This window comes from Diprion similis, chromosome 8, assembly GCF_021155765.1.
Source record: "Diprion similis isolate iyDipSimi1 chromosome 8, iyDipSimi1.1, whole genome shotgun sequence".
Taxonomy (NCBI): Eukaryota; Metazoa; Arthropoda; class Insecta; order Hymenoptera; family Diprionidae; genus Diprion; species Diprion similis.
Window position 1 is genome coordinate 5,219,239 of NC_060112.1, and position 23,946 is coordinate 5,243,184.

Here is a 23,946-nt window from a genome sequence, read left to right on the forward strand (position 1 = left end):
GGTTACAGGCAGATTTAGGAATTAGAATCATTAGAGGGGCATGTACGAGTAGATGGCTGAAGAAGTGAATGAGTTTCGGGAATTCCTATTTCGAAAAGCAATCATTCAATTCGATTTGAACTTGTTTTATTCTAAACTATGTATTTGCATTGACAAAAACGTCACCCATTTCGCTCAGTGAGATATTTCTAAAACGGTTAAAACTGATCATGTACCCGAATTTCGGAGACAGTATTGACCGACCGTACGTCTGTTTTTCCATGAATCCATTTTAATTTATTTCTCAAACGCAATGTTGAAATTCGATTTTTCGTTCAAAATTTACTATTTATTCTACTTAATCGACAAAAAAATGCGGTTATCAAAAACGCTTTATATTCATTGATCGAAGTAGTGTAAATACACAAATGAAGCTGGATCTACGTACCCTTTAATTTAACAAACCCCAAACAATTAATTATTTTCTAGTCGAAATATAAATTTCCAAAATTCGTCAACTTTCTCAGTCGTATTAATATTTATACCGCCCACTTGCATTATTGGTCATCCTAGATCGTAGAATTCGCTCAAAAATATTCCGTCTTCCATAATTTATACACAAAATATAATTGGTAAGAAAGTAATACCTATATAGGTTTATGTTTAAGACAGTTTAGTTAGTATCAGAGGATGATTTTATAGATTTAAGAAGAGAATAAGATTCGATATATTTTATATTCAATTATTATTATTTTCAGGTACGAACATTATGTACCGGCAGTATAATATTAATGTAAGATTATTTGTGTTGTTAATTTCAGTATCTACGTTTTACATTACGTTTTACACGAATGAAAAGTATGCATAGTATATAAGTACATCAATTATACAGAGTGATTATTTATCGACAGAATGTTCCGTAGTCTGCTATAGTTTAATGCGCATGTGCATTAAATTTTAGCAGACGACGGATCATTCTGCCGATAGATAATCAGTGTATATTCGACAAACAGTATTTTGCCATCCTTCTAATCCTCACGTCATTATAGTGCCAATATTACATACCTATAATACAGAGTATAAAAATCCTGTCATCGTATTAATATATTATTAGATGCACACATAATTATTTTTACCTCCTATAATATCTTCCGTGTATTATTAAAACTGAGCATTTATTATTATATACATTTATATATAGTAAATAGACGAACGTGTAAGTTGGTCAAGAAAGAAGATGAGAAAGAAACAAATATTTTGTATATGTATTCGTAAATATATATTCAATTTATACTCGTAATTGTCATCACAAATTAGTAAGGTGAGACTTATGTTATATGCTATCAATGTTATACCGTAACATATCAAAGCATAAATACATAATCTGTACGTGTGGTTATAATTTAAGCCCGCAGTCCAACTTTAAAAGCATATACATATATACATTATATATTTGAGTATTCATGTCATAAACTGTAAATAGATACACGATCAAGTATATAGCGTACGCGAATACACACACACACACACACACACATATATACATATATATATATATATATACACACGTATATACATATAAATATGATAATGATATTATAATGAGAAATTGAATAAAGTGCGAGAAATGAATTTTGATTCTGATGCTGGTTCATATTTTCTGCTTTCCACGCTTTTCCTTCTTTCGACGTGAAAAAAAAAACAGGAGGAATGAATTCTCAAATATTTGCACATCCTTCAAGCCTTTTTCTCCGTGTAATTAATGCTAATTACTGCTACGATGAAAAATCGATGGACTAATAAAGCTTCGAAGCTTTTTTCAACCTGGCCATTTTTTCCGTATGTTATAGTAAAATCAAACATGTTTGCTATACCGAGAAACATGCATTATTTTTGTATATTATAAAACTATTCAGTTTTTCCAATATTATAGGTATTTCGAACAATTGAACAATTTACGGGCAAACTTAAGCAAAAACGAATAAATCAATAAATATTCGGAATATTTATACTAAGAAAATTTGTCTGTATGAATTTTCTCAATGTTTGAATGCTGCCTTTAAAAGTTGAAGCTAATAACTTATTTTTATACAGATCGTTGCAAATAAAATTAATTTCAGACAAAAAATAATGAGAAAACAAAAATTCCCGAAAGATTTTTGAAACAATTATAGTCAAATTTTGCAAAATTTAACTTCAAAGATATTCTGTTTGTTCTTACTATACATATACCTATGATAATTTCATCGTAAAAATTACTTGCAGACGTTTTGTTATACCGATAGTCGTTCGAATTGTACGAATGAAAACGCAATGAAAAAAACAAAAAAAAAAAAACCGCCACGATTCGTCAACGGAGGTATAATAATTCGTGTAATGGATGATATAATAAGCGGAAATTATTCATGCTTTCAAAGCGAACGACACGCGACGGGCGACTAGAGATGCAGTTCTGGAAACGTTCCTCCGGAAACCTGGTAAAACTTCTCAAAAGAGAGATGAAAGGACGTCTTCAATATCGTTTCACCGACCGTAAAATTCGATATGATAAAATTACTCGTGTATATATTACCAAGTTCACCGCTTAGGTAAACCGCAATACATGTTCAATGAATACACAGTCCTGTGCTTACTGGACTGAATGAATGCGGTCGAAAAATGCCAGTTACACAGCTTATATAGCGAGTGCATGGTTTGAACAGAATAAAATGCCAGCAATAAAACGAAGCTTCAAAAGCTCTGCGTCAATATAATCAATCTTGTTTTTATCATTTTTTAATCTCCGTACACGAAATGAACTTGAACACGATGTTTTTTACTCGTTTTTCTCAACTCAGTTGATTGAAAGAGTGACGTACCGTTTGGTGAACATTTTTCAATCTCGAAATTGCATCAAACAACTCTTCAATTTATAGTGTTTCATTCGAATATTTCTTATGGGATAGACTGATCAATTCTGTAAACGTTAATTTTTTATTTGATATTTTAGTATCTTTGAGTATAGTTTTAAATCAATTTATGACATTCATCGTGAAAATGAAACTCGATTCATTCAAATTTTATACACAATGATTGCACGCGGACTTAAATTCGGATGTAAAAATTGTCTGGATTCTAAAGTAAATTGCGAGTAATTTTGTAAAAAATATTTTGTTGAACAGTATTTGTATTAAACAACTAAAATGAGAGTGACAAAGTAAATTTTGAGTCGAGCTGTACAAGTATACCTCGTAATATCTCGAAGGAAGCATGTAAATGACCTGTCCAAGCGATACGAAAGTTGTAAAGAAATTCTAACGACGTGTTTTCCATATCAAAAAATACACATCGCGGGGTAGAATTTATATTTTGCGTAACACATTTGCTTATTGCAACACACGGCGCGTTTGCATGTGTAAAAACTTGTAAATATATGAGCGGAATGTGAATTCAGCGATATCGCATCATAAACGCGTCAAGGTGAAGGTTTTTCTATAAGAACCTATATCCGCAAGATTATTCGCTCCGATGGGTCTCTAAAGGTCTTCCATATCCTGAACTGTCCACAAAAATGATAAAAAGTTGAGGACGGACGAAGACGAATAAAACGAAGAAGAACTTGTGGACAAGCAGTGTCCGTCAAATTCAAGGACTTTTCTGTGTAGTTGACACAATCGCAGGCGTCACGCGAAAATGATGTTCACTCAAACAAAGTTGTTAAAACGTTGATCATTCTTCACAATTAGTTAAGGAAATTCACACTAATTAAAAGTATGACCGCGTTGACGTGTAGATAATTACGGTTTGATCGATAATTTTACTTATTTCTTTTCATCCCTTACTTATAATACTAATATAGACGTAGTCAAAGATTTCTATCCAAATTACTCGATGGAAAAAAGTTGCACAATTTTTAATCATACATATTTCCTTTTATACAATATACGCGGAATGTTTTTGGAAATAGTATGCAACCAACATATTTGCAGTTCATGAGCATCATTCGATTACTTTTATGAAGTAAAGAATTCCAAATTTCAAAGTGCTCCGTTTGTTACGAACATTTAAAGCCGTTTCAAGACATTAGAAGAAAGCACCATTTTTTATCCAGATACGAAAGATTTCCTACACATTTACAGAAATTATACTTTCAAATCATTCAGACACGTTTGAATCTGATTATTTTCATGTTTACGAGGAATGAAAACTTGAAAAATTTCGCGCCTTTCACTAAATAGATGAAACAAAATATTTATTGATTTAGATGCTAATTTAGGTCTACAATAAATTTTACGATTTCAAAAGTGATTTTCGCTTTAGCAAAAATGATTGTATAAGTTTGAATAATCAATGCGTCATTTTAAACGATACTTTCATCAACGTTTCCTAACATTTCGATCGATTAAGCTTGTTCAGAAACTCTGATAATAATTAATTATTCTCGAAGAGTAAATAACACTTGGTTAGAAGCTATCCAAAAGAATGGAAAAGGTAACTAGTGCTTCAAATTTTCGGTCAATATTGATAAAAGTAAATTCAAAGGAAAAACTACCTTTGATTATCTAGGAATCGTGTGATTAGTCTTACCTTTTATTGACGGTGAAGAATCGAAATGCCGATAGAGTAGGAGGTACAAGGATCAATGGAAAGCAGAAATGCAGAGATTTGCGGATGGTCACTTGGCGCCCTTAAAAATCCATGAACTCCATCGACGGTCCACCACTACGCCGTAAATTTAAGCACCGCATTGAACTCGGTTGAGGGTGCATGAAGGGACATTTTGAAAACACCGGTTGTGCAGATACGTGTAGGTGCACGCAGAGAAGGTCCGTATATTTTTACGGCCGTAACAGCTGAGGCATTAAAAGTCTCGGAATACGACGCGTACCGGATAGGTTAAAACAGAAACCAGCAGTCATCGTCACTTTTCAATTTTACACCTTCTTTGGCGACCGTCGTTAAAATCGTTTAAAAAGCACCAACTCACCACCATTGCACTTGTCAGCCGTTTGTCACAATTTTAATCCACTGATCTATTGTACACGTTTCTAAAGTGCACGTTCGAGTTATGCTCAAGCCAAATGAGGGACCGATCGACGGAAAAAAAAGATTTTCGGGCTCAAAAAATCTTAGCCTCAATACAGACGCAGCAGAAATTTTTACTGCCGAAATAAGAATTTTTACTGCACGAATATGAAACTTTGGAAATGTGAGCGCAGAGGGATTTCGGATTTAGAATTTTTATTACAACACTAAGACTTGCTGGTCCAGTGAAATGTTTTTTATGAAGTCATTTCATTGCAATCTTTGAGACTTCTGCATCTCCAAAAATGAACTTTAGCAAGCCGTAGCCTTCGGATGACCATATTGATAGTAAAATTCTGTTAAACTTCTTTGTTCCTTGTTAGATTGTCTAGTCGCAATTGTTTAAACATTTTTTTGAATTTTCTTTTCACCGTTGTAAATTGTCCGTTCGTTTTGTTAAATTTATAGTATTAAGGCATTGCTAAATTTTGCACTAACATCATGCGAATTAGTAATACGTGGTTGAAAAATTAATCAAGCACAAAACGCAACGAACACTAAAAAGAGAATAAAATTCTCGTTTCATCCGATAGTTATTTGCCACTTGCAGGACATTTTGGCGGCGGGGTAGGGGGTTGACATGAAATTGAATCAACACGGATTTTACTTGAAACTGCAGGAAAAGAGTACACCTCAAGGTTTGTAATGCAAAAATACCCATTTCAACTATATTTTTCACTATAAGTGTAACAGATTCCACTCTGTTCATAGTGGTTTTCACTGTTTCTAAATTAAATTCTGAATTTTACTAAGTATATTTTACCAAAAAACCTGATGCGTCACTCTTTCCCTTCAGTTTCGAATGAATCTGCTCTTTTTCATTTTCTCCGTGAAAGCGAAAGAACACAAAAATCAGTTACCGGTTTCTCCAACACGCGCGATCGGCATACGGAGCTTGACGAATTCGTCTGAGGCTCTCGAAATACTGATAACAATTTTCGATGTACGGAGGATATACTCTGAACAATTCCGCTCCCCCCTCCCAGCAATACTTTGTTTTCAAAATAGAAAAATAAACGGTTTCGGTAACCATTCGAAGCGGTTATCAGTATAACCTGATAGCACGATGTAACCGAGTGTATGAATGGTTTTCAATTCCTTTCCTTAATTGGCTCTTGATATCGACGTTTCCATGTACAGTGTAAAGCTAAGGATGTTATTAAAGCGAAAATCGGTGCTTTTTCGCTAATTTTATTTCAAGTGAAGCAGCCTCGTATCAGACTTCCAATAACTTGCTATCATCAGTTAGAAGCTACAATGATTTTTTTTTTTTCGAAAAAGAAAGATGGGGTAAATAATAAGATAAAATGAAATTGTTTTAAAACGGCCAGAAATGTCGTTTGCTTCCATTCTACGATTGCAGATTTTCTTCAAAGACTACGATTCATATTACAATACCACTGAAGTGAACAACAACACTTTTGTCAACAAAATAAGCCATCATGGGGGTTAATGACGGGTCTTTTAGACTGCGAAGTTTATTTTTTATACCAAGTACCAACGCGTATACATACATCTACAACCGCCAAACTTCCGGTAATCTTCTCTCAATAAAGGGCGTAGTGGTAGCAAGATTAAAATGGCTCGAATCCTCGGATTTCCTCGGTTATTCCATAACCATAATCTCATACCGATCTTCCCAGGACATGTTCTTGTTCGATAATTTTATCAGCAAGTACTGCGTCTAAGCCTTGATCAACTGAACTGAATGCTAAACTAGTCGACCCCACCCGCACTTATGACGTGTTGATCTCGCTTGATTGCCACTTGACACTCGCCGATCAAGCGCTCCGAAATTACGTTATTCGCGCTCGAAGTTCGGATCCATACTGCCGCTACCCCCTTCGCCGATTTCGGTTTCTCACTCGAATGGCGCGTCGCTGAGCCGCCGTTCTCTTTCTCTCTATTTCTCCCTCTTTCGTATTACGGCTTTAGACAGATTTGACAACAAAGGATTATCTTTTCTTAGTGTGTAGTATGAATTGACATTTGTCGACAATACTTTAGATCTATGTATGTGAAGGTGATCATGCGAACTTATTAATTGAATCTATACTAATTTTGTGGTCGTGACAATGGGATAAGGTCGATCGAAAGAACTAAATTCTCTACCATATCAAAGTGATTTGAAATAAAAAATCGGTATTTAAAACTCTTTTTCATAACTTTGGTATTCGTTCTTCAGAAGAAAATCATCACGAAGCTTCAAATATATTAATTATACCTATGATTATACCGTAAACGAATAAATAAGAAATATTTATTCTTAAATCGGCAATTGCTAGAATTATTTGATCACCTCATTGCTCTCGTTTCTGATATACAATAATCCATTCAAACAATTTTACATGTAGATATAAAGCACAAATTTAGAATAACTTTATTCCTCGATCCAATCTAAAATTGTCTTTCTACAGGCCTAATTATTTCTAACAAGAAGCTGGAAGCTTTAACTTTGGGTAATGCCTCTCATTTCTTGGAAGACCTGCGTGGGCGTTGCTCATTATTCTGCAGATATTAATACCTCGATCCGCAAACTCTTCTCTACCATGGCCCGGATCACCTATAATACAATACATAGATCTGTACATTGTACGCTATGTACAGACACCGTAAACACCAATTTCCACCTCCCGACAAGCCTCAACTCCACGGGGAAAGCGTTTCTGGGAAAAGCACAGAATCCTATCGCGATTCTAATGACTATACAGCAATAATAACGACGGTAATAATAACAGTAATAACGACGGCATTGGATCACGATGACGACTACGACTTTATTGTTCGTGAGCCGCTTATCGTCTAATGTCTGATGTTGCCCGATTGCGGGTGTCTAACGGTCCAGGTAGAACCTAGGTGCGTGGGCAATTCAAAGGATGTATACAACCTCTGAGTGGTTGGAGGAAGGGATTTGAGTTCGATGTGAGGGTCCTCTGCCGGGTTTCGGAGATGACGCGACGCCACCTATTGAATACCGAGCGAATCGATTGGGAAGCAGGAGAGTCTCTGTACTATACCTTGTATAACCTGCAGGTGCAATTGATACTCTCGTATCTTGCACGCAAGAGCGAATAGCAATTTGCTTCTCCGGTTCGTTCAGCTGCAACACCGCAACCGGGATTTCGGGGACACCGGCACGTCCGGGATTCGAGATTCTATGTAGAAATTCGTTCGGTCCTTTTTATCTCGTTCTTACGATGAAAGGATGTCGGGGAGCACGATCTCCTCTCTTTGTTTTTATTTGCTTATCTGTCCATCGGGATTCGATATTATTTGGAAGATACAGGAGTTGCAAAAGGAACGTGAATTTGAATTTTGATATTTTTAAGGGGGCTGTTGGATGTTGTGTAATGTTAAATTTGTACGTAGTATATACGGAAAAATTACTTAATCGTGAGCGGACTGATTAATTATCGAAGTCACGATATCAAGTAAGTTAAACGTTTTGTCTAATCGAGACATATTTCTCTTTCTATTCAGTATTCAATTGATTATCGTATCGGTTAAGCAGTGTCTAAGAATAGAATATTTTCTTACTTTTCCTATGTTTTATTTACGATTATTGTTTTCTTTATCTTACAAGTCGTATAAAATATGAGTTACGTATTCTCAGACGCAGGCTTACGATTCCGTAATCATCATTTTCGTTTCTCATTGTTGATTATTTCAGGCTGTAAATTATATCGATCACGTGATTACGCAGATAGCATTGAATTTCTCGTTCGAAATTTCAATTAGTGCTTGGTTTTTCATTCAAACCTTCGACCACTTGGTATGAATGCATCTCGCATTCCATTATAAAGGTGTATACATGGTACATTCACTCTTTGTAGGAAATCCCACACAGTTTTGAGATATTCGATTGTTCTATCCACGAAAATGTACAATATTTATTTTCTAAATGAGGAATAAAATAGAATATAACAAAAATGAAGAAATCATAATAATTCTGCCCTGAGGATATTCTACAATCACTGTACGAAATTTAGTACATCAAAAATCGTAAACACTTTAAAGATACGTGACGTAATTCACTGAGAGAACAAATAATAAGAAGGCAGAAAAAAAACTCGAGGCTCTTATGAAATATATGAATAAAAATAGTGCATTGAAGGGTGCGAATTTTTTATTTCCTCGTCACGTGTCTCTGTCTTATTTACCGCGTCACGTAATCACTCCCGATCCTGGTGCATCTCTTTCCTTTCCTCCAGAGATTCTTGAGCTTCGCGTCAGGGTGGTGGTGCTGCTGCTGGCGCTAATTTTAATTTAATAAATCAGCCCGTAGAGCAGCTCCTCACGAGCGAGTAGACACTACTTCATGATTAAGCTTCCCGCAACCCTCGTGGTACCGAGAAGGCATCCGAAAGAACACCGAGAAACGGGGTTAGCCTGCCGCGGGGGTGAGAAGCCAGGTTCCTACCGGCGGATATATATTTCTCGGGCGTAATTGTGAAAGAGGACACGTCATTTCCTCACTTATATTTCACCCCGAATTTACTTCCGCAATGCGTCCGCGTGGCGACCCTCAACTATTAATATTCCTTCCAATGGACTGTGGAAATCCGCCGCAGGGTCGTATGCGTAAATACATACCCCGAAATTCCGGTTTTATTCATTACTACGGGTTACAAACGTTCTCAATTCAAGAAAGCTCGTTTGCTAGCTCTTCACCGTTTTCGGAATTTCTGCGTGAAAATATGCCCGCCATTTTAAAAGCTCTACAGCTTTCGAACATTTTCATTGTAGCTTCACGTAAAGCGGAAAATTGAAGAGAGGTTTAAATAACGGCCAAATTATTCTTGTCGTTATTCTTTTCAATCTAGTACATCGTTCGATAATTATCGAGCCTTGAAAAAAAATCTTACAGTGGAAATAAAATCCACGTTTATTTTTTCATTCAATTTTAATTCAACGGTGAAATGTGTAAGTATTTATTATTTTCCGAAATCACATTTCCAGAAATGTAAATGAATTTTCAATGTGCAAGGGGAAGTGGTAGAAAAAAATCTACGACCATGATATGAAAACGTTTTTTCTTCTTTTTCAAACACAAATAGAAACCAAGTGAGAAATCCGAATCAATTGAGTGGGTACAAAAATAGAACTTGACATCATCTATAATTTCGTTTGCGGATAATCGTCGACGATTTATCATAATGTCGTCGAGTCAGATAAAATATAGCATAGAAGAAAATCCGATAACGGGTATGACGCATCATATATTTGTACATAGGTAAAAGAGTTCTGTACAGAATAGTGCAGCATCTATAGAAGAATAAAAGAAGTAGAAATAGGGCAGCGGAGACGGTACGAAGGAAAGTAAGAAAGTTCTATAACGGGTGTGTCTAGAACGTGGTGGTGATTTACGTCCGGTAAGCTTGCAGATCCAAACTCTTGCGAAAGACAGATCAGAAAAGTTTCGCGAGCCAATCACGATGCCGGGATCAGACTGCCGATAAAAATGACAAAGTCGAAAACTTTTTTTTACCAAAACTCCTCGCGCTCACTCTCATCGACTTTTCCCCGCCCCGATATCGATATCAATATTATTCTTATTATGGTTGCCATGCGTGCAGCTTGATATTGTGCGAAATAAAGAAGGAGTAGGAAGTCTAATTGCGAGAAAAATACATTTCGATGGAACATGAAATTGAAAATGATGAGCGCCTTTCTCCCGGTCAATGAATTCACTTTAGGCCCGCGAAACTTAAATGCTATTAAATCTCTCCCCCAACAAAAGAGACGGGTAGGCGGCTTAAATTTAGTCTGTCTTATAAAAAAGCCGTAAAATCGCTCTTAACGTTGCCTGTCATCATTCACCGACGCATATATGCCCGTGTGGTGTACGGTGTACGGATACACGGGCCGTAAAATGGCGGTAACTATCCCTAAAGAAGCTTTTATCGCTAAATACGTGACGTCCATGAGCCGCGAGCCAGAAACGTGTCGTACGTGTTTCGACCGCAACTGAGAATTTTCTTTACCTCAGCTCGAAATCCCTGATTCTATAACTCGGGATTTTTCGTGTTTTGTTTTATATCTTAGTTTTTAATTTGTTTTTCACCGTTTTCAACGGGTTAAATGGATGATATTCAAAAATGGGATACTGAATCAAATTTATTGCATTGTTGAATGGTTTTTATCGTAAATGAATCCCCTGTACATATCAGATCTTCATTTTACATGCTCTTTATATCGTCAAAAAGACAAAATTTGCAGAATTATGATCGATCGAAAACAGTAAGCTAATGTCGTCGTCAGAAAATACTTAATCTTTGTAAAAATTCTGACCATAAAGATTTGGGCTACCAAATTTTGGAAAACTGAACGCAATGAACGCAATAAAAATTGGTAAAACGTTGAGCTTCGTTCAAATAAAACAGAAAGATTTGATAACGTGATCCTTTTTCGGGTTACAGTAATCGAATTTTGCGATTTTAGAATTCATTTTAGATCAGATTTAAGACTGAATCGAAAACTTCTGATTATTCCATTGAAATTTTATTATCGTAATCTTTTTTTACCGAACAAATTTTCGCACTGGACTGTACGTCCGAAATGCATCCTTAAACTGAAAACAGAGATAAAAACCACGCGGCGTGGAGAGGTTTATTATTCTATTAGCATGAGTGCATCGATTCAAATAGAGTGTTTGGAGCTGTGAGATATATTGCCTGGAAGAATAAATTGAAGCAGCGATACATCTTGGACCGTTCGCGAATATATGTTATATATATATATATTCCACCATTTGTGCAAAGATCAGTCGGCATCGATGTTTCGAGAGCTGGAAAAGTTTCGTGCCTTTTGAACAGCGTATATTGAATGAAAAAAGTACTCACCTATACACGGATATATACATTGTACATAATGCGTAGCTATATAACTTGTGAGACTGAGTTTGATGAAAGTAGGAAAAATGAATATCGAAGGAATGTATTCCCCGTTACAGGAATTTCGAGAGTAGGTACAGAGCCAGAGTGAGTCTTGCTTCTGACATATTTCTTGGACCGAAAATTCTTCAGCCAAGTTTTTGCCTGTAAACACATATAATTATACTCGCCTGTCGGATATTTTATGTAATACATGTTACGTATTACGCTGGAAATTAATTTTCGTACGTACCTGATACAAGTATAAAAGGCTCCATTCTCCTCTTTTCAAATGTATTTCTTCTTCTTCTGTAATTATATGTACCACATGTACATCGTACATACATAGAAACACATAAAAAGGGACGATAGAATTTGATTACGCTGATAATAACTGAATAATACGAAAGTGTGATTTTATAATATTTATATATCTACCTAACCGTTAGATGCGATTTATTTGGTAACTGATATTACATCGATTTCCTAAAATTAAATATATTGTATACATATATAATCTATATGTATATTGCCATACATATAATTATACAGAGGTTCTTCAGATAGATCTCTGAGCAATATTGTTCGAGATATACATATATATACATATATGTTCGTATGCATACATACGCATTATTATATACTTACAATATATATATATGGATAAGTTTTTCTGCTTACTCTCCCCTTTTTTGTCGTTTTTTTTTCTTTTTTTTTTTTAATTCAATTTTTATTACTTTTTTACAAACACTAAATTATTAGAAAAATACATAATTTATGAAAGAGAAGGAGTGGGGAGGAACGATTATGAATGAAAAAGCGACTGAAATCAATCCTTCGTTTAGCTTAAATGTGTTGTATAAAAAAGCATATATAAGTAAATAAATGTGATAATAAAACAAATTAAACGATAAAGCTCGTCAATATTCCCGAATTTTTCATGCATAATATGAAAGACTTTTCATTCCGTTTTATCAAATCAAGACTGAACAGTCATCGCTGAAGTTTTTTTTTGGAGAGAAAAGAGATATGATGAAGAGTATAAAAAAGAAACATCGAATGAAAATAATGATAACGAGTTATTAGCTTATCACGGACGTAGAATTTCGATGGAATATTTAATGGACAATAATTAAAATACATACGCACAAAATTTCTTGAAGGCTTTTACACTGCTTCGATGCTGTTTTCGTATTCGCGCATTTAACTGAGGAATATTTGCAATCGGAGAATGAGACGGCGTCGTAAAGAACGTAGGAAAATTGATTGTGCATTTTTTTTTTCACTCTGTCTTTGACTAACAAAACTTAAAAGTTTGACGGAATCAAACTAAGATTTGCAAATTTTTTAATTTGTATCCACTAACTTTTAGCCGGATTTTCAAAACTTCGTGGATGAACACGACCGAAAATCACGTATAAAATAATGAAAAAAAAAAAAAAAAAAAAAAAAAAAAAATGAAAAAAATTTAATCATTTCAATGAAATTTTTTGAAGACGCTTACTTTTGCTGCTGCGTCGGAAATTTGACTGAAACTACCGAAAGAAACAATGAAAAGAAAAATTCGATCCTTTTAAAACGGATCCTCGTTTTGTTTCATTAGTTTTTATAACCGCCACATATTTTCTGCGTTCCCGCATATGCTAATCCATTCCGCGATCGATTTCAGCATGTTAAACCGTATTTTTAAATTTTTGTGCGTATGTCCGTATTCGTTGATATGTCACCACGATTAAGTCATGCCTCAATAATGATAACAATAATAATAATAATAATAATAATAATAATAATAATAATAATAATAATAATAATAATAATAATAATAAGTGATAATAGTCGATAACCGTGATATTTACGCGTAGTCATTACAATATACGTATATCCAAATGTATCTTTTCTAATTTCGTTCCAACGATCTTCTTCATATAATAATAATTAATATTCTTTCATCATTATTGATTTCGCATCAATTTTAATCGCAGATTAGACTACGCATACATTATATTTCATATGCTACGTATTGTAGCTGAGACGCGATAATAATGATAATAATAATATAATGTTTAGGTATCGCAAAAAGTTTTTCTTCTTTTTTTTGTTTTTTGTTTTCCTTCTTCTGTACAACCGTTATCACTAATAATCTATTATATATGCATATATATATATAATATATAATATATCGTATTATACAATCAGCTGATTTCCATTTTTAGCTACTTATCGTTAAGTTAGAATTAGTTTAGTTCAGGTTGGTAGGAATCGCAGTTCTTGAACAGCTATTTTCCGTACACGATTACAATAATGATAATAATAACACGCCTCTTAGGTACGAAGCACCGGGAAAGATATACCGAATTCCGAAATATCTGAACACCGATCAAGTATCCAAACTATTCATATATTATATCAATGCGCCGCAGGTAATTGATTGCATCGAATTGCGATCACGCCTTGATTGACTTTCGTGTTAATTTTTCAGCTCATGTTTTTCAATTATTCGTATTATTACAGAGTACGTATTTGCATTAATAATTCAGGCAAATTTTTAAAACGCATTATCATTGATTAATTGAAGTTTCGTTTTCTTCGATTGAAAAAAAAAAAATTTTCACGTTTTTTCACAATCTTCATATTCATATTCTCAATATATATTTCTTATGCAAATTTTTTTTTTTCTCTAACCGTTGTAATACAGAATACAATGTTAAGATTTTGATAATTTTTTTCACCCATACCATTTGCTTTAGCTACTTTTTTTTTTTTAAACCCCGTGCACATGCACGACGACTTGTTCTATTTACCCTGCGGCGTATTTATATAACTAACATTCCCGACGGTTCGTTAATACTAATTGATTAACGTCAGCACAATTATGTACACGCGGTAGGTATACGTACAACAGCCAGACGGAAATTGATCGCCGAGTCTGCGCATTTGCAAAATTGCGAATTCAGAGACAGGCTGGATTTATATACCGTTCTTTGTGAATGGCGGGGGAGTATGGCGGGAAGGGGGGTGGGGGGAGGGGGGGGGGGCGCTGCCGCACGATCCAAGTTTTTTCCCCAATTATACCGGGAAAATTATGCTGACGTCTGAATTCCTCCATTTTGTTTTTCTTTCCTGCTAATCTTTCGCAAATATAACAGTATAGGTGATGATAATAATAATAATGATGGCAATAATTAAATATCTTCAGACTGTTTTTCGTGTTTTCTTCTTTTCGTTACTAAGTCCTTTTTTATCTTGGGATCAAATTGATCCTTTCTTCGTTGACTTGAAGTTGTATCATACATATATGTTATGTGTATATATATATATATATATATATATATATACGTTAACATAGCGTATTTTATACGATAATGTATGAATATATCATATTAATTATAAATGCGTACGATAATTGATATTATATCTATAATGTGTACAATAACTACATGTGTCACCTATTCAATATGTATATGCAGTTCGCGTAATATGATAGGTGAATTAAATGTTATATAACATGATCTAGTATGTTAATATTATTTAAGGTAGATAAGGTATAAATTAGCTAATTACTTATAACGATAATAGATATTTATATCATATCTATCGTATATTGATTCTGTCATTTCTATTTTTATTATTCATATTTCGATACGTATAGGTATAATATTATTTATTATTGTAACGTACGCGTATTGAGTTATTATTTCTTTTTCAAATTCCCTTGTTTTGTAATTAAATTACCCAAGTATGTATAATTTGTTAACATATTTATATACTACATATAATTTTTTTCGTTCTTTTAATATTTTTTCCCTTCTTTTTTTTTTTTTTTTTTTTTGATTCAATTCATTTTCAAATTTATAGCATTAACGCAATTACTTTGTTCGGATAATTATCCCCTTAGTCTATTCTTGCCTTCTCCTCGTTTGTTTTCTTTCCCTCCTTGACCCCTGAATATTTTTTCTTCATTATTGAGGTGCTCCCGGCAATTACATGGAAATATACATGATACGATATGATTTTTAACAGATCGACATACTTACAATGTCAATTTATTTCGTGGATGGTTTGTCTTCCTATATATTTATTATATTATTTATTCGTATATTTATTTATTCGTATATATATATATATATATATATATATATATATATGTATATACATATATGTATATACTTAAATGGTATATTTTTTTTCGTCTTTAGTCGATTGTTTTTGTTTTATACTTTCTTAGGTAATTGGCGCTTTTTAATTGTTTGTTTTATTATATTTTATTTGTTTATTTTTTTTACATCGTTTTCGTATCGAGACCCTCCACGCTGAGTTGCATCTCAAAACATTAAAAGGAAACCTCACTTTCGCATCAGTTGAAGAGAAGAGCGTGATAAAAAAGAAGAATTCGTTTGTGAAAGTAAATTTGAAATAAACTTTTATCAGGTTTCGGCATCTTCTTTTGTTTTCTTCTTTCTTTTCAGTGAAAAATTCCGATTGATTTTAATAGTTTTGAAGCACGACTCGGTTACTCATTTTTCTTCAAATCTCTGTCCATAGTGTGAGATAATAATCGAAATTTTGATTCGTCATATATATATTAGAATATTATAAATATACTTACGTATATATATAAAAGTCGATGCATGAAGTACATACGGGTATAATTAATTTCTCTGCGATAGTTATGAATACATACAGGAATTCATATGCAATATGGGGGGGCTAACGATAGAATATATGTATAGATATTTTAATGCTATACAGAATTAATTGTTAATGTCAATTGTGTATACGTTGTGTAAATAATTCTTACTTTTTTCCAAATTTTTTCTTTTATTTACTTTTTCTTTCTTCTCTCTGGCGCGTTCCCTTCGTTTTTTTACACCTGTTTAGAGACAATCAATGCAAAAGGGCGCTTGTTACCGACCGAGTCGTATGGGGCGGAAGATCCGGGGGCTCGGTTGAGACCCCCGCGTACCCCTATGCCGTTAAACCGAGCCGATGTATCTTCGCTGATAAGAAATTGTGGAGGACGAAGACTATCGGCTTTGGACAACTCTCCAGGTCGAGTTCCTGTAACAAAATCCGTTTTTCCTGTGCACCCCCCGTCATCTTGAGTATTTATAATCTATCGTTATCATCCTGTAACCGTCGACGACATTCGCATGCTCAAAATACCATCCCGTAAAAATTGATTTGATTAACATCAAAGAGAAAAACGCTTTTGTTTTTAATCCAAATCAGTTTTAGATCAATATAATGTAACTTTGATCGAATAAATACTTACAACTAAAAGCTATACTGGACGAATAACAGAAAAACTACTAATTCAATACAACGTCGAGCTGAATAATGAGAAATTGAGTAATAACCACGACTATTTATTATTACTTTTATTTTTTTTTATTAATATGGTTTTATTCTTCAGAATTGTGTATAAAATGGGATTATTGATCCTATTATCACGTTTAAGATACGTGGACTTTAATATTTGGCGATATATACGTCGACGTCGAAATCGTCCAGGGCATCACCTTGCAAAACAGCTGAGCATTCTGAGCAAAATTTGGAATAAACAATAACAGCCAAATCGAATTTAACATGCACGGATCCATCTATTTCGATCAATTTGGGGAGTGAGAAGCCGAATAATTGAGACAAAATTCGTTAAACTCACGATTTCTCCGTCTTCGCCCTCGAAGTCGAGCCACAAAAGTCGGTTTCCATCGTCCGCGGAAAGTCGGAGTTTGTCGAAAGAGCGTCGCCACAGAGGAGAAGGCGCCGATCCGGGACTAACTCCGTTTCCTAGGGACCTCGAACCCGCGGCATACAAGGCAAAGCCTTCTTCGTGATTGACGACCAGCTGGCAAGATCTGCCCTGCCACACGCAGCCTGAAATTCATAACGGTTCTTGCCTTTCCATCTGATTGCTTACCACTTACTCGCCGCAGGGAATCGGTAAAAAGGCGTGTCTTACGGAAAGGATTGCGAATCGCAAGAGAGCGCAGAGTGAACGGAATCGAAAATCGAAAAATCAACCGCAGACTGTTGGTGTAGGTGAACCAATTTTCATTAATGACTTTCCAGTCAATCGCTAATTTTTCGCAATAAAAACTGAAACGAGTTTTCTTTCTGTAGAAATTTTATGCTTCTATGGCGCTAGTTATTGGCACATAAGATTGGCTGATAGAAGAAACTAGTTCCAGTTTTTATTTCAAAGAACATAGTGAGCCACTGGGAACCATTACCTATTGATCATTACTGTACAAGAGATGAGAGGTAATGACTACAAGTCATGAGTTACAGTCAAGACCGGAAAATGGCAAAGAATGACAAAAAAGCAAAAGATCAAACAACAAAGTATGGAGGAGATGATTAGAAGGTAATTTCGAAAGTGATCGAAACAGGATAAAAATTTCTGGAACCGATAAAAAGCACAGCTAAAAAAAGCCTTAAATAAACCTGAAAGATTATGAAATGGCCGAATGTTATTAAAAAATTGGTTACAAACAAGAACATTGTGAATAATGGAGGGGGGACAATATCCAAGAAAAAATTTAGAGAAAGTTGATGCGGTGACGAATCAATCGGAACAAACCAAGAAAACAAATCAGAAATGACAAGAGAATAAGAAAAAAATTATCAACACTGACAGAAAAGTCCAAAAATAAGTTCACTTAGATTATACAAAATCCCCAAAAAATTTGTACCATTACATACATATAGTTGAAGATGTTTCTTCTTAATTTGGAATAATACCTTGTTTACCGTTTTTCAAGACTACCCAATTTGTCTTTTTTTTCAATTATACGAACACTTTATACATAATACATGCATCCCAACAATAAAGTACTTGTTTTGGAGAATAAATCCAGTTAGAGTGAATTATGAAAAATATTTATTAAAACTAACAAAGTTAAAAAAAAAACAAAATAGATAAATAATAATAAAAAAAAAAAAAAACGGTACTTTTATTGTACCAAGAATGCTAATTTTTTTTTTTTGTATTCTAGGAATAGAAAGAAACAAACTTTAATAATTTCGAACACATTTTCTCTCCCACTTAAGAGCAGGTGTTTTATGAAGAAATATTTCGTGAGAATAAACAACGTATTTTGCTGAGTGAAATATACAAATCTGAAAAGCAGTAGAAAAAAAAAAAAAAATTCCCCAGAAGACAAGAGGAAGAAAAAAAAAAAAAAAACTACTCAAGAGACAGTAGAAAAATGACATGATGAAAATGGGAATAAATAGAATAAACAAATGAAAAATGGAATACCCAATGTAAAAATAGAGAGAAAAATGCGAGAATGAAATACGGGTTTTTACTCACGGACGGCGTATTCGCGTAGAGAATGTGCGGCGGTGTGACAGCCCTGGACGATGGCTCTCGCCCAGGTGGCAAGATCCCTTCTTGTCTCTGCCCGCAAATGGTGGGTAACAACGCCGTCGATCGTACCGACGCGTACTGCAAAGGTACCTCCGTGTTGAGTACCGGAAGTGCCACTGCTGCTGCTGCTACTTGCAGCCGCCTCACCTTGCCGAGGAGTCGAAGACGACACGAGCCTTCAACATTAACCGGAAAATGGAAATTTTAAGGAGGACCGTAAGTGCCATTTTGCAAAATAAAAAAAATAAAAAATAATCCAATCTACACCTTTTTCGATCCTCCTCTCCAGTTGTGGTACGTGAAAAACGGAATTTAAAAGAAAATGAAAAGAATTAAGTGAATGATGAAATTCAAAAGTTAGCCGATGATTTTGATTTGTTTATTTTCATTTCGTGACGAATATTAAAGTCGAGGTTGAAGTTAGTAATTTCGACGTAACAAAACATTGAAGATAAACGACAGTTCCGCAATTTTAGAACGGTTTTTGAGTATAATTATTCTTAAGTTTCGAAAATGTGATTATAACTTTTGCTTTATTACGGTTTACTGAATTTCAAAACTCTCAATATTGTGGATTTTATTATTGAGTTATTTCATTTTATTAGTTAATCGTGAGTGTAAAAGAAAAGAAGAATAGATCATACAAAAAATGTGAAAATTATTAAAAGTCAATTCATAGGAAATACATTATATTTTTTAACGTTTTCTCTTTTCTGTCAATATTATCTTTATTATGTATTAAAAAGTGAAAAAAAAAAAAAAAATAAAGATATTATCAAAGACTCAATAATGTTACAGGAATTCCGAAGTCCTTGCAGTACTTGAACTGCTAATTCGTTATTCATTCAACCTCAATCCTTCCAACCTATCTTCACGATTAAATAATCAATACACATAATACGAGTGTTGAAAAATTGCCAAGTGTAGAATTGGTATAAATTCGAAATGCGACACCCTGTATTGCATAAATAAGCTTATAGACGATCAGCAAGCACCGCGTTCCTACGTTATATTATGTATATCAGATCGCGTCTACCCTTCATCCATTAATCTGAATCACTGGTCAGCGAACCTACCGCAGGCTATAAGGGGTGGTGAATAAATATAGTGAGATCGTAAAATAGACCGTGACACATTGACGGGCGACTCGGGCTTAATTATCGAATTTAGTCAGCCATAAACTGGCTTTCACGTATGACAAGTATTATCATTATTATTGTCTTTTTACTATACTCAAGAGTGCAGAGTGAGATCGTATGTTGATTTCAGTTTACGTTAATAATGAAATTCTCGAAGTATAAATAGTATATAAAATATTATTTATCCATAAATTGAACTTTTCTTTTTATCTCTCAACGAGCAGAGGATCATTCCGCAGGAATCATCCCTTACAGGCGTTCCCTTTTATTTCTCTCATCGAATAAAAAACTTCAAACCGAAACCCCACCCGCTGTCAAAAAAAGATAAATAAATAAAAACAGCCATTACAGTTAGGGGTATAAATACTTGAGCGCGGCGAGATGAAACCGAGTGAAATAAGTGCACGCAGGGGAAGAAAGAAGCAGTGAGCAGCGAGATGTCTCGAGGGTGAGTCGCGGCCCCATTTCGTCTCTCGTCACAGCGGGACGATGCAGGGGTTGAAGAAAGGGGTCAGACTACTGCTGCTGCTGCTGCTGCTGCTGCTGCAAGAAGAAGGAAGGAATGCGGCGGTGCGGTGAAGGGACAACGGGGTGTGCAGGAAGGGGGGAGAAAAGTTTTATCTCCCGCGTCAAAGATGACGGAGACGAATGGGCGACCTCCGACACGGTATCTTGGACCGTTCTTTATTATCGGGCTTCCTATATTAACGTTCGTCGAGCGCGCGAGGTCGGCTTAAGAAGTCGGTGTGCAGCCTCCCTCGGAGAACTCGACTTACCGCGTTGTGTTTGCCTGAGCTGTTTACACCCCTTCCGCATCCTGGTGAGAGCGAAGAGTGAATATTCCCGCACTGTGCACCCGGTCAACTAATTAACCGTAGATAGTAAAACGAAGCGTGACTCTTAAGCCGAGACCGTGAACTAGATCAGCTCTTCGTTCCACACTCACTCACCCCCGTATTAGGGTAAAGACTCTCTGCTTCCCCCGTGTCCGTTAGTTACCGATTATTGATTTAAAGAAATACTAAAAAGAACCTTCGTTTAAGAGATTGCGGGGTAAATTAAACAGGTCGAGGGTCAGATTCAGGTCGAGGTGGTATGGAACGCACCATATATAACCACCCAGACCATGACTGTACGAAATTAATTAATTATCGTTCAACACTTATGAACTGACGCTGCGGGGATCTATTGTCGTTCCCTTTTTAGAACCGAATTCTCTATACACGTACAGAAATTGATTTTTTAATGATTGGGGAGCGTCGAAAAGCGACAGGAAAAATGGACGGTGGCGAAGAATTTACAATACACAAGAGATGACGGATATGTGGATGAAACGGCGGTGAGAAAGAGAGAGAAAGAGAGATCAAACCGGCAGGAAAATCATTACGTATTTAAACCTTCAAGAGCGACACTCAGTTTGGTTGGAGGAAGACATTTTTTTTCAAAAATTAAGCCTTTCTGTGCGTGAAAATTTGTGGAAACTTGTAGTTCTGAAAAATTCGATTTCTCAACTTTTTTAGGTGATTACTTTTGATGGATCGTAAATAATCGAGAAATGATTGCCACGGAGTTAAAAAAATAATGAGGTAAAAGCTGAAATAATCTCGTTAACAATGCTAAAATTGCAGTGAAATATGATGAAAAAATTTACAGTGTGAGTCAAAAAATGATCGAAGTGTCGCTGAATTGAAATTGAAAAATGATTCGAACAGAGTCGATTAGTGTCAATTATTGAAGAGAGCAAAAATGACCAAAATGACGCAAGAAAAAAGAAACAGAGTGATAGTTGTTACTAAAAGTGGTTAACAAATCAGTGAACTACACGCGAAATGTCCAAAATGTAGTCAAGAGAGAAGGTTCAGTCAAATGAGCCTAGGCTAAAATACCGTTGAAGGATTATCGATTTTTTTCGAAGATGACTAAAAATGGTCAAAAACCTGTTGAAAAATTGAATAACCAGAGGCTGACCGAGGAGCAATAAAAAAATATGAAAAATAATACAGAAAACGGCGAAGAATTAAATTATATGCCCGAAGAAATGACAGAGAATTATGAAGAAAGGTCAAAGGATATTATAAATATATAAATGAAATTGCCAAAAATAATGATCGGGGTATAAAAATACATTAAAATTGACCAAAAAATATCTGGAGGAGATGAGAAGTAAACGGAATGATAAAAAAAAAAGAAACAGCCAAGAAACTAAAATTGTACGGTTGATCGATTTACCGTAGACTTTGATTAATTGTGTTTTTAATCAATCGATTATTCGCTTTTCCAATTAATCAATCAATCGGTCCTTTCGATTTACCGTTTTCTTTCAATGAATCAATCAATCGACCCCTTTAATCAATTGTTTTTTCAATTGTTCGATTGATTGACAAAACAATTAATCGAGATCTATGATGAATCGATTAATTGCACAATTACACAAGTTTCGCCGGCGTGCAAAAAAGTTGAAAAATCTCTCTCAATCCTTGGCAAATATACTAGCTTTAACTTGCATATAATCCTGACCTACTTCGTCCTTTACCTTACACTAAAATTAATTAATTATGTTCCGTTAAAAGCGCGGAGTTCGTCACTTATTATACCCTTTCAGACTTTACTTTTGGGCGAATCGATGTACCAGGCAAGAACGTATCACCATCTGAAGGATAAATCATTGAGTTCACAAAGAGACGAGAAAATTGAACTCATGAATTGCAGGATTTTTTACATCCCTATATACAACCCTTATTCCTAACTAATTTGCCGGAATATTGAAGTGCTGATGTGATTTCACGGTGTGAAAAACTTGAGAGGATACAATGAATTAAGAAACCGGTAAAATACGAGCGAATTTCGTCAATCAAAAGGGTGATACTTGAAATTTTTGTGAGGTTGTAATTAATTTTTATCGAAAAGCTTTTTATCAGGGGAGAGAAAGGAAACAAACGAGTTCCCTTATTCGTCAAAGTTTATCACCCTAATTGTCTCAAAATTCCTGTTCATCAAATGGGTTGGAAGGTAAAGCAACTAGTTTCACGTACAGTATTAGGTGACACGCATTGTATTTTGCGTCTTTCATGCAGCATGAAATAATTATTATGGGTTTATCATCAAAGTGGATATTTTCAAAAAATTCTTAGAATCTATTATCGGGTCAATTAAATAACAAATCCGGTAACAAAACCAAAATTTCATAATGTTATAAAATTTTCTAACAGAATATCATGGATGTCCAAAATTTTAGTGATTTATTTTTTTTTTTTCGATGGGGGGGGGACTTAATGGACCTCAACGAATTCTACAAAATTATTATATTATTAAAAAATGTATGTTATAATATTTCAAGGAACTTTGAAATCTGTAGGTTTAGGACTTATTAGTCGATTTCACGATTTCACGATTCCACGAGGCTTACAGTTTGAGTATATAGATTTGACATTCAATAATTGTGAAGTTATACGTTCGTAAGTTAAGATGACTTTCTACAAAAATGATTAGAAAAAGATAGCAGCTATTGTGAACAAGC

The 23,946-nt window shown here is 34.7% G+C and overlaps 1 protein-coding gene across 3 annotated transcripts in view; it reads right to left on the reverse strand.

Moving 5' to 3' along the window:
* Window positions 1-16,530: 16,530 nt before the first annotated feature.
* LOC124408861 (beta-1-syntrophin) overlaps window positions 16,531-23,946 on the reverse strand; it is a 207,253-nt gene continuing 199,837 nt past the window's right edge. For 2 of the 3 annotated variants that reach the window (XM_046886115.1, XM_046886114.1), the window contains exons 6-8: window positions 19,234-19,466; window positions 17,578-17,792; window positions 16,531-16,973 (exon numbers count right to left, since the gene is read on the reverse strand). In XM_046886115.1, the coding sequence (XP_046742071.1) occupies window positions 16,881-16,973; window positions 17,578-17,792; window positions 19,234-19,466 (541 nt within the window). In that variant the 3' untranslated portion in view covers window positions 16,531-16,880. Of the gene's footprint in view, window positions 16,995-17,577; window positions 17,793-19,233; window positions 19,467-23,946 lie in introns of all 3 variants that reach the window. The other variant, XM_046886113.1, reaches the window with a different exon arrangement.